The sequence below is a fragment of the Suncus etruscus genome, chromosome 5 (genome assembly GCF_024139225.1).
Source record: "Suncus etruscus isolate mSunEtr1 chromosome 5, mSunEtr1.pri.cur, whole genome shotgun sequence".
Lineage (NCBI taxonomy): Eukaryota > Metazoa > Chordata > Mammalia > Eulipotyphla > Soricidae > Suncus > Suncus etruscus.
In genome coordinates, this window is record NC_064852.1 from 52,586,103 (window position 1) to 52,602,041 (window position 15,939).

The 15,939-nt window shown below is 34.6% G+C and overlaps 1 protein-coding gene across 1 annotated transcript in view; it reads left to right on the forward strand.

Moving 5' to 3' along the window:
• KCNJ3 (potassium inwardly rectifying channel subfamily J member 3) overlaps positions 1-15,939 on the forward strand; it is a 148,293-nt gene that overhangs the window by 10,998 nt on the left and 121,356 nt on the right. Inside the window, exon 3 of the mRNA XM_049773011.1 lies at positions 4,098-4,314. Within this exon, the coding sequence (XP_049628968.1) occupies positions 4,098-4,314 (217 nt within the window). The remainder of the gene's footprint in view (positions 1-4,097; positions 4,315-15,939) is intronic.

Genomic DNA, 15,939 nt, shown 5'->3' on the forward strand with positions numbered 1-15,939 from the left:
GGAATTTTCTTTGTGAGGATTCATTTACTAAAGAAAAAGCAGAAGGTAGAATCATTAATTAAACATTCCAAATTTGTTCTGTAAGTAGACATATCAAGAATTACACCACCACACCTTGTGTTTATATAGCAACTGTTTCTTAGTAAACGAAAGAATAACAAAACAAAAAAATTTCAAAAACATTGTTTTTAACTTATTTTGTTGTATTAGTCAATACCCAATACCTATACAGCTGCATAGTTAATAAGGTTTATATTTGATAAATGTGAGAATACTTTTAGCAGCAGAAGCAAATTTAGGTAACTTGAGATAGTTCCAAAAAGAGCTTTTGATACTGAATTAGAAATTCCTAGTTTTCTCCAATGTTAGCTGTTAGAGCAGCTGTTATTTTTACACCACCAGATTTTTCCATGGACTTTTCTTTATTTTTGGTCATTCTTTTTCTTCATTTTTCTTTTTTTATTAATATCTTTATTTAAATATCTTGATTACAAATATAATTGCGATTAGGCTTCAGTCATGTAAAGAACACCCCCCTTCACCAGTGCAACATTCCCACCACCAATGTCCCAAATCTCCCTCCATCCCACCCCACCTCCACCTGTACTCTAGACAGGCTTTCCAGTTCCCTCATTCATTCACATGGTTATGGTAGTTCTCAGTGTAGTTATTTCTATAACTGCACTCACCACTCTTTGTGGTGAGCTTCTTGAAGTTAGCTGGAAGTTCCAGTCCTCCTCTCATTGTCTCTGTGGATTTTTGCAAAAGTGACTGTTATTTTTGTTAAAACCCATAGATGAGTAAGATTATTCTACGTCTATCTCTCTCCCTCTGACTTATTTCACTCGGCATGATTGATTCCATGTACATCCATGTATAGGACAATTTCATGACCATCTCTCCTGACGGCTGCATAATATTCCATTCTGTATATTACCACAGTTTCTTTTTTTAAATCATATACTGTATTTATTATAAGAGATATCTTAGCAGAGGTGGAAAAAATTATTACATTTTTAACAGAATAACTATTTAGTTTTGTTGACCTTTAATGTATTTTACACAGCAAGAAGCTGTTCACAGTATAAACATTCTAGAAAATAGCTATGAGAAAGTATACATAATAATACATTAGACAATTATTAATCATAAATAGTTGATATGAGTAGATAATTAAGGGTCAAACAGTAGAAATATATTACATAAATTTACATATACTGAATATAGCTTTAAAATTTATCAGAGCAAACATATCAAAGCCACAGAAGAAATAGATGATTAGATCTATATAATGAGATGTTTGAAAATTAGTGTTACCATATATTTTTTATTTAAACACCTTGATTACATACATAATTGTGTTTGGGTTTCTGTCATGTAAAGAACACCCCCCATCAACAGTGCAACATTCCCATCCCCAATGTCCCCAATCTCCCTCCTCCCCACCAAACCCCCGCCTGCACTCTAAACAGGCTTTCTATTTCCCTCATACATTCTCATTGTTAGGATAGTTCACAACGTAGTTATTTCTCTAGCTAAACTCATCCCTGTTTGTGGTGAGCTTCGTGAAGTGAGCTGTAACTTCCAGCCCTTCTCGCTTTTGTGTCTGAAAATTATTATTACAAGAATGTCTTTCATTTTTCTTAAAACCCATAGATGAGTGAGACCATTCTGCGCTTTTCTCTCTCTCTGACTTATTTCAATCGCATAATAGATTCCATGTATAGGAAAATTTCATGACTTCATCTCTCCTGACAGCTGCATAATATTCCATTGTGTATATGTACCAGAGTTTCTTTAGCCATTGGTCTGTTGAAGGGCATCTTGGTTGTTTCCAGAGCCTGGCTATTGAGAATAGTCCTGCAATAAATATAGGTGTGAGGAAGGGGTTTTTGTATTGTATTTTTGGGTTCCAGGGTATATTCCTAGGAGTGGTATAGCTGGATCGTATGGGAGCTCGATTTCCAATTTTGGGGGGAATCTCCATATCGCTTTCCATAAAGGTTGAACTAGACAGCATTCCCATCAGCAGTGGATAAGAGTTCCTTTCTCTCCACATCCCCGCCAACATTGTTTGTTCTCATTCTTTGTGATGTGTGCCAATCTCTGTGTACCAGTTTCTTTAGCCATTCATCTGTTGAAGGGCTTCTTGGTTGTTTCCAGAGTCTGGCTATTGTGAATAGTGCTGCAATAAATATAGGTGTGAGGAAGGGATTTTTGTATTATATTCTTGTGTTCCTAGGGTATATCCCTAGGAGTAGAATAGCTGGGTTGAATGGAAGTTCAATTTCCAATTTTTTGGAGGAATCTCCATAACGCTTTCCATAGAGGTTGGATTAGATGGCATTCCCACCAGCAGTGAATAAGAATTCCTTTCTCTCCACATCCCCGCCCGCACTGATTGTTCTCATTTTTGTGATGTGTGCCAATCTCTGTGGTGTGAGGTGGTATCTCATCGTTGTTTTTTGATTTGCATCTCCCTGATGATTAGAGATAAGGAGCATTTTTTCATGTGCTTTTTGGCCATTTGTATTTCATCATGCAAGAAGGTAAAATTTAAATGGATTAAAGACCTTGATATCAGACCTGATACCGTAAGGTATATAGAACAATACGTAGGTAAAACACTCCATGGCATTGAGACTAAAGGCATCTTCAGGGAGGAAACTGCACTTTCCAAACAAGTGGAAGCAGAGATAAACAGATGGGAATACATTAAACTGAGAAGCTTCTGCACCTCAAAAGAAATAGTGCCCAGATTACAAGCGCCACCCACTGTGTTGGAGAAATTGTTCACCAAATACCCATCAGATAAGGGGCTAATATCCAAAATATACAGGGCACTGACAGAACTTTACAAGAAAAAAGCATCTAATCCCATCAAAAAATGAGGAGAAGAAATGAACAGACACTTTGATAAAAAAAAAAAAGAAATACTAATTATTTTTTCATCAATGACTCTGGGCACTGAAGAAAAAACAGAGTCTTCATACTTTTCTAATTTTTCCCGACATACAGAAAATTCTTGAATATCACCAATGATATAGTAACTTCTATAATTCTGTTTTTGAATCTGTAGCAAATACCTGCCATAACAAATTACAACCAATTTAAAATTCTTGGTCCTGTTTTATCATAGAAGACATTTTATTAAGTCACATTTCTTAGTGTTTTCAGACTCATTTACTCTAAATGAAAAACTGATGTTTATCTTGGAGTCCTCAGAATGAAGACCTTGTTTTCAAACTCCTGTTTCATTGTACAGACCATTATACAAATCCTGGTTTGTTTATTGAATTAAGTTTTCCAATACTTAATATACTATTTATACTTTGATACTGAATACTATTACCTTATGAGTGTTTAGAATATAAGCAATATTGAGTTTTTTAAATTGCATTTTGGTATCAAAAAAGTTCAGGTCAATGCAACATTTTACCACCTTTTAAAATTAACAAAATAGAAAAGTAAGTAAATTTAATGTGTTACTAGGAGTCTGAAAGCTTTAGCTAATGATGTCTGCTTTTAGTTTTTATTATATAAACGGTTGTTTATATAGTAATTAATATGATAGTACCTTCATTCTGGTTTATATATATTTGCTACTTTTGAAAATCTAGGAACAATAAATTGTTTTGTTTTATTTAATGATAATGTAATATATCTCTAAAATTATAATCACTCCATTTTGCTTTAAGAAAAACTGCATCTGAATTGCCTACTTATTTGCTTTTTGAGGAATGAAATCTGGGATGTCGAGTTACCAGGCAGTGATTTATGTCAAGCAGTAGCTAGCACATGTACACTTGGTTACCACAGTTTGTGTTAACAGCCATTGTAGGACTAGGCATTTTCCCAAAAAATGAGGAAATGGTAATTATAGTAAGTTGTATATTATAAATAATGCATGTATGTTCCACATGAGCTATGTGGGATTTGGGCCCAATTGCTAGAACATAGCTGCACAATGATTTATTTGGATTTTGTTGCAATATGATTGATATTGTAGAATGATGGCAATGATGTCAATTACTGTTGGGCTGCCTTGAAAATTTTAGGACAAGTGGTGATTTCTTCTTTTTTGTGTGCTTGTCTAGTCTCGACAGACACCAGAGGGTGAGTTTCTACCCCTTGACCAACTCGAACTGGATGTGGGCTTTAGTACGGGGGCAGATCAACTTTTTCTTGTTTCTCCCCTCACGATTTGCCACGTGATTGATGCCAAAAGCCCCTTTTATGACCTATCCCAGCGAAGCATGCAAAGTGAACAGTTTGAGATCGTCGTCATCCTGGAAGGCATTGTGGAAACAACTGGTGAGTAAAACCATAGAAATAACATCACATTTCTTGAGTCTATAATGATATTGTAGGCACAATAACTTGTCTCATATTGGGATAATAGCTTTGATTTATAATGATGAATGCGATGTCTTCTTAAACTTTTAACAGTAAATTAATATTACTTTGAAATAAAGATTTACAATTGAAATTGCTGCATGTGTAATGCTAACTCTGGAACAGGAACTGCTTAAAAAAAGAGGAAGACTCTTAAGAAATTATTATGATGTTCTATTTTAACTGTAGATTTGGATTTCCTCTGATCATATTTCTTTAAAGACTTAAGGTTAAAATAAATTAAGATAATTACTGAACAGCCTGAACTGAGCATGCACTTTTCTGACATAAAGATGGTGATTTATGGGGTCATTGATAGACTGTACAAACTCAGTGGAAAACATCTTATGTGTGTAGATTAAAGGAGAATTTCTTTTTAAAATATTTGAGGGAATTTTGGGTCACACCCTGAGGTACCCAGGAGTTACTCCTGGCTCTGTGCTCAGAAATCACACCTGGCAGCCTCAGGTGTCCATATGCCAGGATTTGAATCACCTTCTGTACTGGGTTGACTGCATGCAAGGCAAACTCCCTTCTGCTATGCTATCTCTCCGGTCCCCTGAATTTTAATTTCAGTGTAGGTCAGATTTTCCTGATGAACCATGACCCAAAAATTTTAATGCATTTTAGTTTTTTGTTTCATTATAGATACTTTCTTGTGTTATTTCTTAAGCTGCAATATAATATGATTGTATAGTTTTACCCAAATAAACTTTGCTTCTTTCTTAGGAGAGTTGTCAGGCCAAGAAAGTAACAAAAAGTAATGTGTACATATTTAAATGTATGTATGTGTCTACTACTAAAATCAAACATATAAAATATTTTTGCTTTCTTTTTAAAAGATGTCCTTAAAATGTTAATAATTGTGTATATAGTAATATTGAAAGTAATATTGGTAATACCATAGGTATGTTTTATTCCAAGATGTGAAAGTTATATAATCAAGATGACCCATCTTCTGAAAAGTTTTTTTAAAGAAGCTGAGAAAGGCATTTCTCATTAATCTTTTACTTCTGGCATGTAATTACTTTCTTATAAGATATTTAATGCCTAAAAGCTTCCTTAAAGTGAAAATGATATAACTAAGCTGCTTGTTATATTACTATTATTATTGTTAGCACTTTGGTTTAAAATTTAAGTTGTTAATGGCATTGAAAAAAAGACAACTCAATCTATACCTGGTGTTTGATTTGTGTGGACTATTATGTAATCTATATTCTTTCTTTAATTTAAGATGAAAAAAAACTATTCTGTATTCCAAAATTTCAAATCTTGGTATTGGAAAAACAGGGCAGCAGTAAGGCCTTGCATGAGGCCTTACCCAGGTTCAATCCCCACCACTCTGTATGGTCCCTCAAGCACCATAGGAATGAAGCCTGAGCACAGAGCCAAGAGTAAGCCCTGAACACTTCTAGATGTGGTCTCCCACCTCTATAAAAAATAGTCATACATTTTTAATCTTTAATTTAAATTTTTAATTTCTATTTTTATTCATTAAATTTTTAGAATTTAAATAGTAAAGGTTGCAATTTGCTTGCTTGCTCATACGGTACCTTTTTTCCTACTCATTGGAATGAATGGAATTTGTGTATTACAGAATAACTTTAAGAATGTTTTACTAATTCTTCCTTCTCTAAGTATCTATTCATTCATTTGTCCATCCACCAATCTATTCATTTATTTGTCTGTGTTCCGGTTTACCTTCAGTTTGTGTGCATTTCTTTGTTGTTGTTGTTTTGGGAGCACACCGGCTCAGAGGTTACTCCTGGCTCTGTGCTCAGAAATTACTCCTGACTTGGGGGACCATATGGAATGCTGGGACTCAAACGCTGGTCAGCCATGTGCAAGGCAAACGCCCTACCCACTGTACTATAGCTCCGGCTCCTTGTGAGCATTTGTTTTTATACTTACCCGCAAAAAAATCCACAGTGCAATTATTAAAACCATCAAGAAATTTAACAATCATATCATAATCTATAGCTTATAGTTCATATTCACTGGAGCAGTTTTTATCAAAGTTTTATTGTGTGTGTGGTTCCGTATCAATTTAAGGATTAAATATCTACGTGTTTACTTATGTTTCTAGTATTAGGATGAAATAGTTCTTACTTTGAGAAATTGACCTTGACATATTTGAACAATCCAGACTATGTATTTTGTAGATTCTCTTAAGTTTGTATTTATGAGAATGTTCTTTAGATATGAATTGTTTTAATATTGAGTTTTTGCTTCTATTTGGACATTTTACAAGACTGCTGAAGCTGTTTGTTTTAATATTCCCCTATATATTTATAGTACATTAGGACTGTAATTTGTAATGTCTGACAGGAATTCCATTAGAAGATTTATAACAGTAAATCTTTTAGGTCTAGAGTTGAATATATTTTCACCTTCCCTTTATATCTTTTAGACAATAATCTGTGGAAAATAATATTTTCCACATAAAATTTGATTAGATATTGAATTTTTTATTTACAGATTACCATTTGTGGAAAAGAAATTAAAGTCTGCTTCCTCTTAACCTCTTAATTAAGCTAATTTTCTAGATCTAATATAGCAAGACAAACAGCAAAAGCATTACTCATAATTTATAGAATTTATTTTGTGGAAAATTTATCTGACATTTTGTTTGTGTATATGCCCTCACTAATGAAATCTTTCCCTGTTCAAACTAGAAAAATCTGTCTCTATTTCCAGAGCCCACTAAATGGGGCAAAAACAGCATAAACATCTTTGTGTGCATATTTTATTTGTTAATTTGAAATTTTATTGAGTACTTTTTAGGTTCATACTTAAAGGTATCTTTTTCTTTATCCTTCCATTCAAAATAGTTTTTACTTTTATGATATTTATGGCTTAGAATAAATTGGAGAATTTTGAGATGTCTTAAAACACCAACATTGACATTTTTTATCTGTCATGTTTTTGGAATCAAAACTCTGTGAATAAGCTTTCAGGATTTAATTTGATGTTACTTTGCATTGCATTTAGTATCCAAATGTTCAGTTTTTATTAGTCATACAGTAGGTCAGTATCTGAATGTCTGTTGTATGATCAAGGTATAATGATATAGACTTTGAAAGCATATTATTAAATATAATGGTGACCAAGACAGAGGGTCTCTTTTACTTCCTAAGGATTGTACTTATATTGAAAAAGAAGCTTGAAAAAAATCAAGATATTTTCAGACAATGTGGAGAATTTTACAAAAGCTGTAACAGGTCCCAGAGCAATATTCTGCCAGTAAGGCACTTGCCAACCTGGGTTTGATTCTGGTCACCTCTTATGGTCTTCTGATCACCTATGGGAATGATCCCTGAACATAGAAATAGGAATAAACACTAGCCACCCCTGGATATGCCCCCAAATAAAAATAATGAAAGCAACAAAACCAAGGTGATGAGACAAAATGCATAGAGGCTACTCTCAGTTCCTATTTAGAAAGGTTTCTCTGGGGTGTGAGTCCTAAGCAGATATCTAGTCAAGAATAATCTGAGCCATTTTGGAGCATAGGATGACAGGTACAGTGAAAGCTGGTACAAAGACCCTCAACTGAGAATCTGCCTGATTACTACAAGAACTAAGAGAAGACAGGTGATTGGAACTGGATGAAAAATTAGAGAACAACATGAGACCTTTTCTGCACTAAAGAAAACGTTGACAAGGATTGAAAAACAAAATCTGTATTTATAGGAAAGCAATAATTTACTCAGAGTAATTTACTAAGAGTATATTTACTAACAGTATATTTAAAAAATGTTTTTCTCATGGTTCCTTCAAAAATGATCTTAAGAGATATACAAAAGTTTAGACTATTTTAACTTTTGTATCAATAGTATTCCCCTCCCACCCCAGCCTTCACCACACACACACACACACACACACACACACACACACACACACACACACATACACATACAATCTCTTCTTTTTCTTTCTCTCTCTCTGTACTTATTTCTGTCCTTTTTCTTTTGCTTGACTGCACATGCGAGTGCACACACGCGCATACACACACACACACACACACACACACACACACTTTCTATTCTTTCTCTCCCACTCAAATCACTCCACCGCCAGCCCACCCAAACCCTCCCCACTACACACAGCTCACTTCACCTCAAACATCATCTGAAGACTTCTGATTGCATAATTTTCCACTTCTCATTGCTCTCATTTCAGCGAGAATGGCATGGAGTGGTTCAGAGAGGGAGGGATATTGTGTAATTAAGACTACTCTAGTTTCCTTGAAAGTTTCATCCTTCAGTGTCACACTCAGAATAATTACTTCTCTCCTTTCCTTGGGAATGCTTCTCAATGATCAGATTCAGGAACCCTTCTCTCTTAAAATGAGTTAGATTTTTACACCTCACAAGGATCACAAGCTATCTCTTCATTCAATACCTTTGCTTCTTTGCTCAGTGAATTCCTAAACATGGTTACCTCTAACTCTTGCTCTCTTTGTTTCTTCTCCCAGGAGAGAGAGCAGTGCTAGAGGCAAACAGCATTGCAGATTTGGCTCATTAGAATTGAATGCTTTCAAACTTCAATCTGCTCTTTGCTGCTATTTGGCAGACTTTTTAATTGTCTTTTCTGTACTTCTCTGCTCTCTCCCAGTGGGATCTATTTTAGACCTTTTCTATGCCCCCAGTCCCAGCTGTCCTATCTTTTCCTTGGCATATCATTTCACCACCTATTCTATCAAAAGGAAACCAAAAGCTACACTTCAGTTTTTTATGTGTGCATGCACATTTGGTTGGGGAAGAATCTATATTTCTCTCCCAAACCATCTCTGCTAGAGCTAATTGTGTTTTGAGACAACTATGATTTAAGTTCCAATACTTCACATAAAATACATAGAATTGTATCCAAGGCTATTTTCTCTTAAAATTTTTTTATTTGTGGAAAAAAATTTCCATTATACTCAGAGTTCTTTTGGGAATTCAAAACTTTCTCTTTCTTTTTTTGTTTCTTCTCATTTTACAGGTCCAATTAATCTATCTATCTTGCATCACTCCCCTTTATTGTCTATGGATGCTTCCTAATGTCCTTTCTGTTCTTTAGAATCTAGATACAGTCCAATTTGAGGGGGGAAGGACACACCCAACAGCACCCAGGGGTTACTACTGGCTCTCTGCACAGGGGGTCATATGGGATTCAGGGATCAAACCCAGGTGGTCGTGTTGAGTTTTTAATGTCTGCATCAGCTTTGCTGTCATTAAAGTACAAACTTGAAAGTATTTTGTTTCTTAGAGCTTGCCAATAATTAGAATTGTTTTTATTTTTTAGTAATTTGAAAGTATTTGTTTTTGGGTTTTTTGTTTGGTTGGTTGGTTGTTGTTAGGATTTTTTTTTTTTGTTTTGGGCCACACCCCATGGCACTTAGAGATTATTCCTGACTCTGCACTCAGAACTCACACCTGGCAGGCTTGGGGGACCATATGGGATGCCTGGGATTGAATCCTGGTCTATCCCAGGTATGCCGCATGCAAGGCAAACACCCTACTGCTATGTTGTCACTCCAGCCCAGTATTTTTTTTTATTGCCGTGAAATTGAAAATATTCTAACAATTAATTGAGTCTTATATAATAAATTTTTTGATATTGCCATTTTGCTTCTAATAATATGAATGTATAAACTCCTAATATTAGGATATATTAATAAAATATCTCTTATAATATAGGTTCTGTATTGTGTGTATAAATTATTCTATTACATTCATTTCATATTTGACTTATTACATCTCCAGAATAACAGTTAACTTCCAAATTGATTTAAGACTTTGCTTTTTTATTTTTAATGCCAAGAACCAAAGGTTCTCAAGAAATACTTCTAATCACTTTGCTCTCATTTTAAAGTTTCTCTTTTTTATTGTTCTTTTGTGTTCCTGGTTATTCTCATTTTAGTGGGGGCTGTACGCTGCAATTCTCAAGGTTTATTCCTGGCTCTGTGCTCAGGGAGTAATCTGGGTAGAGCTAAGGAAATCATATAAGATGCTAGAGATCAAAATGTGTTGGAAGCATGCAAGGCAAATGTCCTATCTGCTTTATTATTTCTCTGGCCTCAGATTGTTTTATATATTAAATGAATCAATTCATTATTTGTGATTTTCCATGTCAGCTGTCACAAAAATTATTAAGGATAAAGCCTACAATTCAGAGAGATCAAAATTGAATTAAATTGAGTACATAACATATATATGTATATACTAGTACGTAACACACACACACACATACACACACACACACACACACTCACACACTCAGGCTATTGTGGATTTCTCAGATTTACAGATTTACCTAAGAGAAAGATGCAATCCCAGACAAGTTAGTGAAAAAGAAGTTCATTGGGAGGATAAAGGGAGCTAGACATTCGGGTCAAAGAGACAGAAAGTGGAATTCATTAGCTTCATTAAATAATATTTATGATTATGTTTATGTATAGAATAGAAGAAAAGAAACTAATTGAAGATTAATTGATCTCCAAGTCATAGTTCAGATTTATTTAATAGCATCAGCAAGGAGTTTGGAGGATTTTGAATGCATTGATCATACTTGCAGGATCTAAAGAGACCTCTGGCTGAGGGTAGAGGATGAATTGAGGAAGGTTGAGACCGGAGACAGACCAGTTATTAGGCTGTTACAATAGGCCAGACCAGAGATAATTGGCTCCTGCATGAAATTGTCTGGCTCAGGCAACTGTGTGTTGAAAATAAAGAAAGACCTCTGGTTTTAAAGTTGTTACATATGATTAAACAGGAATGGGAAAAGGCCTCAGAATTTTTCTCACTTTGAAGATCCACTGGTACTTAGAAAAAACCAAGACATACAGTGATTAGGGGGAAAAAAAGTTGGACTAGGGTGGGGGGAATAGTTTGAACAATTAACACTTTTTCTTACTAGTGAAAACTGGAAACTTTTTTTTCCTTTGTTTATTGGGCCACACCCAGTGACTCTCAGCAGTTACTCCTGGCTATGCTCCTGGCGTGGGGGACCATATGGGATACCTGGGGATCAAATCGTGGTCCATCCTAGGTTGGGTGTGCAAGGCAAACAACCTTCCACTTGCATCACCACTTCGGCCCCATAAACTAAAACTTTTTTTATGAATGAATCACACATGATATACTGAGATGTGGCTTTGAATTTTTGTTAATGAGTCAATTGTATTTGGCCATATTAATTAAAATTAATCATTACTCCTTTATGATACACCAGGAGACAGTGAAGTAAAGTAGAACTCTTTTTAACATTGAGTAATACTCATTTATACTTCTTTGTATGCTCAGAATCATTAGTCTTGATGAGCAACTTTTATTGTTTTTATTCAGGGTCCAAATATGGGAATTCTTGTTTATCTCTCTTATTCCCCTGTCCCTACCCACATTGCTGTTGTCTTTTAAAATGGTTGCTGATGAATAGCTGGAGTAATAGTACAGCAGGTAGGATGCTGCCTTGCATGGGTGGCTGGCCTGACTCATTATCTGGCATCCCATGTAGTTTCCACAGCCTCCAAGAGCAATCCTTGAGCCAGGAGTAAGCTTAGAACAAAGCAATAGCCAAAACAAACAAACAAAAAAAAAACAAAAAAGTTGCTGATAAACTGGAGGTGTTTGCCATGGCTGGCTAATTCTAGTTTGACTCCTAATTCCTCACTCACCTCTAGATGTGATTTCTGAGCAGAGAACTATGAGGAAGGCCTAGTCATAGGGAGGTATGCCACCCCCCAAAACCCAAAATTGAAAACACAAAATAAAATATTTATTGGTATTTTCCAAGTTTCTAAAAATTATCTGATATTTCTTAAGTCATTAAAAATAAAAGTCCACAACACATGCTTCTGTAGATTGATATTGTAAATCTCCATCTACTCTGCTCATAGTAACTTCTATGATTACACAGACTTCTGGGGGTGTTGGGTCATACCAGTGATACTCCCAGTTTTGTGCTCTACCAGTGCTCCAATGCTTCCAGGGATTAAAAAAGACATTGCCTGCATGCAAAACATATCTTTCTAGTCCCTCTTTATTGATTATTGTGATTATAGTTCCTTTTTTAAGAATAATTTCAGTAGAAATAAAGCAAAAGTATTATGGGATGAATATAAGCATTGCATTAATTTTTTTGCAACTGAGTAACTTTCATTATAATTCGCAACTATTTGGGAAAATTCTTTGCCCTAACATTTCTTTTGATAGGCATGAAGTAGGTTGTTCTGTAACTGAAAGGTTTTCTGATATGAGATTCCGTCCTTTGGAAGCCCCTAGAAAAACTGAACAGGGTGGTCACACTACATAGAATTTTAAGAATAGCTAGGCTTCCTAGAATATGTTTCAATTTAATTGTGAAAATTCCTTTATTTATAGTGAAATGGGTTTTCCAAATGTGTTATTGTGTGGATTCACCATTTTCATTACTTAGCCTTTGTCAACAATGAAGTCTAATTAATAAAGACAGAATTGGCTCTTCAGTGGTAAACGTAATATAATATAATCATCTGTTGCTTTTTAATGATTCAAGTCATAAACAAAAATGAACATTACTTCAATAAAATACTAAGTTGTTCTTACACATTATATTCACGATGATCTTTATAGAAGATTTAATTAGTACAATTCTTAGATGCTAATTTCTTAATTGCATTATTTTACTAGAGACTGGAGTAAATTGCTGCCCATGAAGTGGATTAAGGAAACTTGATTCTAGTCCATCGCTTTAACCACTTGGCCATGACTACATAGGAAAGCTGGTTCTATATCTTTTGTAATATAGTCTAAGACTGATGCGAATAAAAGAAATTAGCAAGCATTATGGGTGATGTAGTTTATTGCTGAAAGACATATGGAAATTTAAATAGGGAAACTTTTGTTTAAGATGTAGTAAGCCTAATGATAAGTCACTTCTGAGATTATATGTTAATTAACTCATTTTCAGAAGTTTTAAAGTTGAAGTCCTAGGAATTGTCGATCTGCTTTGGAATTCTATAGGATGCTTATTAAAGTTCTGACTAGTAGATACTTGCCTAGACCACTGTTTCTCAACCAGTGATTGTATGGCCCTTTGAATGCCTAGAAATTCTAAAGAGACCACAGTAAAAATCACATAAAGGGGGACCACAGCATGAGACTAAGGGCCAACTGGTAGGACAGAGGCCATAGGAAGTAGATTAAATAAGAAGATGGCCACGGTTGAAAAAAAAAGTTGTAAAATGCTGTCCTAAACTTACCTAGTATTTGTTACCTAGATTTTGCCTACTGTTGAAATGGCTGGTGATTGTGAAACAGAAAAAATTTTATTTTTATTAGCATGTGAATCCTGTTTATTATGAACAGTAAAGGTGCGTAGAACAGAAAACCACTTGTAAATATGACTGACAACAAGAAAAATAAGAAGAAACTTTCAAGCTTGAGAATTCTTCAGTAAATTGGACAGCTACAAATTACTCTTCGGGAAATTGGAAAGCTACTGAATTAACTATTCCAACCACAGTATGATTTAACATTTTTCATTTTAGTCACCATGATTTAAAATTCTACATTGCTCTTAATGATAGGGTTTTGTGACTATAATAAACCACCAAATAGTCCATTTCCCTCCACCATTGTCTCATCTTCCCTTTCACTGCATCTCCACCCCATCACCAGCCTTCCCCACCTCCACATCTCACTGTCCTGGTAAGCTCAGTTCTGAAGATCAGTTCTAAGTTTCTGTTGTCTTTGTTGTTTTTGTAAAATCCCTTATTATGCTTCTTTATATCTCGCATATTAGCAGATCATTCTAATCTCCCTTTTTATTTTTGGCTGAGTTCACTCAACATGATATTCTTCAGTTCTCTCTCCTTAGTGACAAATTGTGTGAGTTCATCTTTTCTTACAGACTAATAGTATACATTGTGTGTGTCATAGTTTCTTTACTATAGTTATTTTTAATCCAGCTATCTGTTATTTGACACTTGGATTGTTTCCAAATTTCGGCTATTGAAGCACAGTATCTTAAACCCATAGCATTACATATGATCCCTGGAGCATCACCAGGAATGAGCCAGTAGCCCCAAAGCATCACCAAGTGTGGCCCCAAACAAAACCTAACCAAAAAAAAAAAAACCACCTTAACTTAAACCCTATATTGATGTGATATTTTGTAAAAATAATCCAGCTCTTATTTCTGAAGTTTTAGAAATATTAGAACCTTTGGTGTAGATTTAGACTGTGTTAATCAATGGGACCAAATGCAAAATAATTTGGATAGGAAACAATAAAGCCAGGAGTATGAATTGAAATGCATCGCTACTTATCATTGTAATCAAGAACAAGATGTGATAGCAACTGTGGAACATTTTGTAAAGATGTAATATACTTGCCAAACAAGGATGTCTGTGACACTCACATAGGGAGAGTGTTTTGATCATCATACACACAAGCAGTAGACCAGAATGCTTTGTGAGGTTATTTATTGTTTCATAGGAGAAAGTACCATTAAGCATACTGCAGAGTTCAAAAGAATAATTTGTCATAATTTTACACTAAAACTAAGTTACCTATTAATCATCAAAGCCAAACACTTTGATAGCTTTCTCTTCTTTGGTAATTTTGTGGAGATGATTGAAATTAGATAGAAATTTGCTTTTAAATGTAGCAATAGTAATATTTGAAATCCACAAGATGAAATTTCTATGAAAAAATAATGATTCCATTTCCATTTTGACATCATTTTGATTATCATTGTTTTCTTTGCCTTAGACTCTATGTGGAAAAGAGCAAAGATTGTTGACCCATTCCGTGAATACAGAGATTAGAAAAAAATTAATGTAAAAAATTACTGTTGTTGCTCTTATTGCTGCTTTCAGAAATAAACTTAAAAAATAACTGATTTTATAAGTGTCATTTTAACATAATTAGTTACGGTAAAATGGTGCTGTCACAACATTGAGAACTTTATATTGAGCAGGGAAGGAGCAACAATTCGTTGACCCAGGGTGACTTTCCTTGAAATATAATCTTACTTGCATTGATTTATGTGGGATATTTGGTGACCTTTTCATGCCACAAATACACTGTTAAGCCTGGGAATAACTCTAGTAATTTCTGTTGTCTAATTCAGAAAATAGTGAATGATGTTTAATATCACTCAGAGAAGTGAATTGATCTAAAAACTAGCAGAAAAAAAAAGAGCATTTTAGTGTCCTTTAAATTTGTCAAGTTTTTTTTCTGTATTTCTAAGTAATTGGTGGTTTTTTCTTTGGGGGGGGGTCATACCTAGTGGTGCTTCCTTAGTCCTGATTCTATGCTCTGATGGGGCACAAAGGACTTTATAATGTTCTTGGTATTGAACCCTGATGGGCCACATGCAAGACAGGCAGCCTTTCATTGTACTATTTCACCAGCCCTCTAAACAGAATTTTGTTCTAATTTTAGTCCTCTTACTTTGTTTAATTTTATCTTAACTTAAATTCATTATTAGTTAGGTTGTAAAAAGGACTTGCCATAGAATTTTAGAGACATCCTTAGTCCTGGTAGAACCAAACTTGTATGTATATCTAGCTGC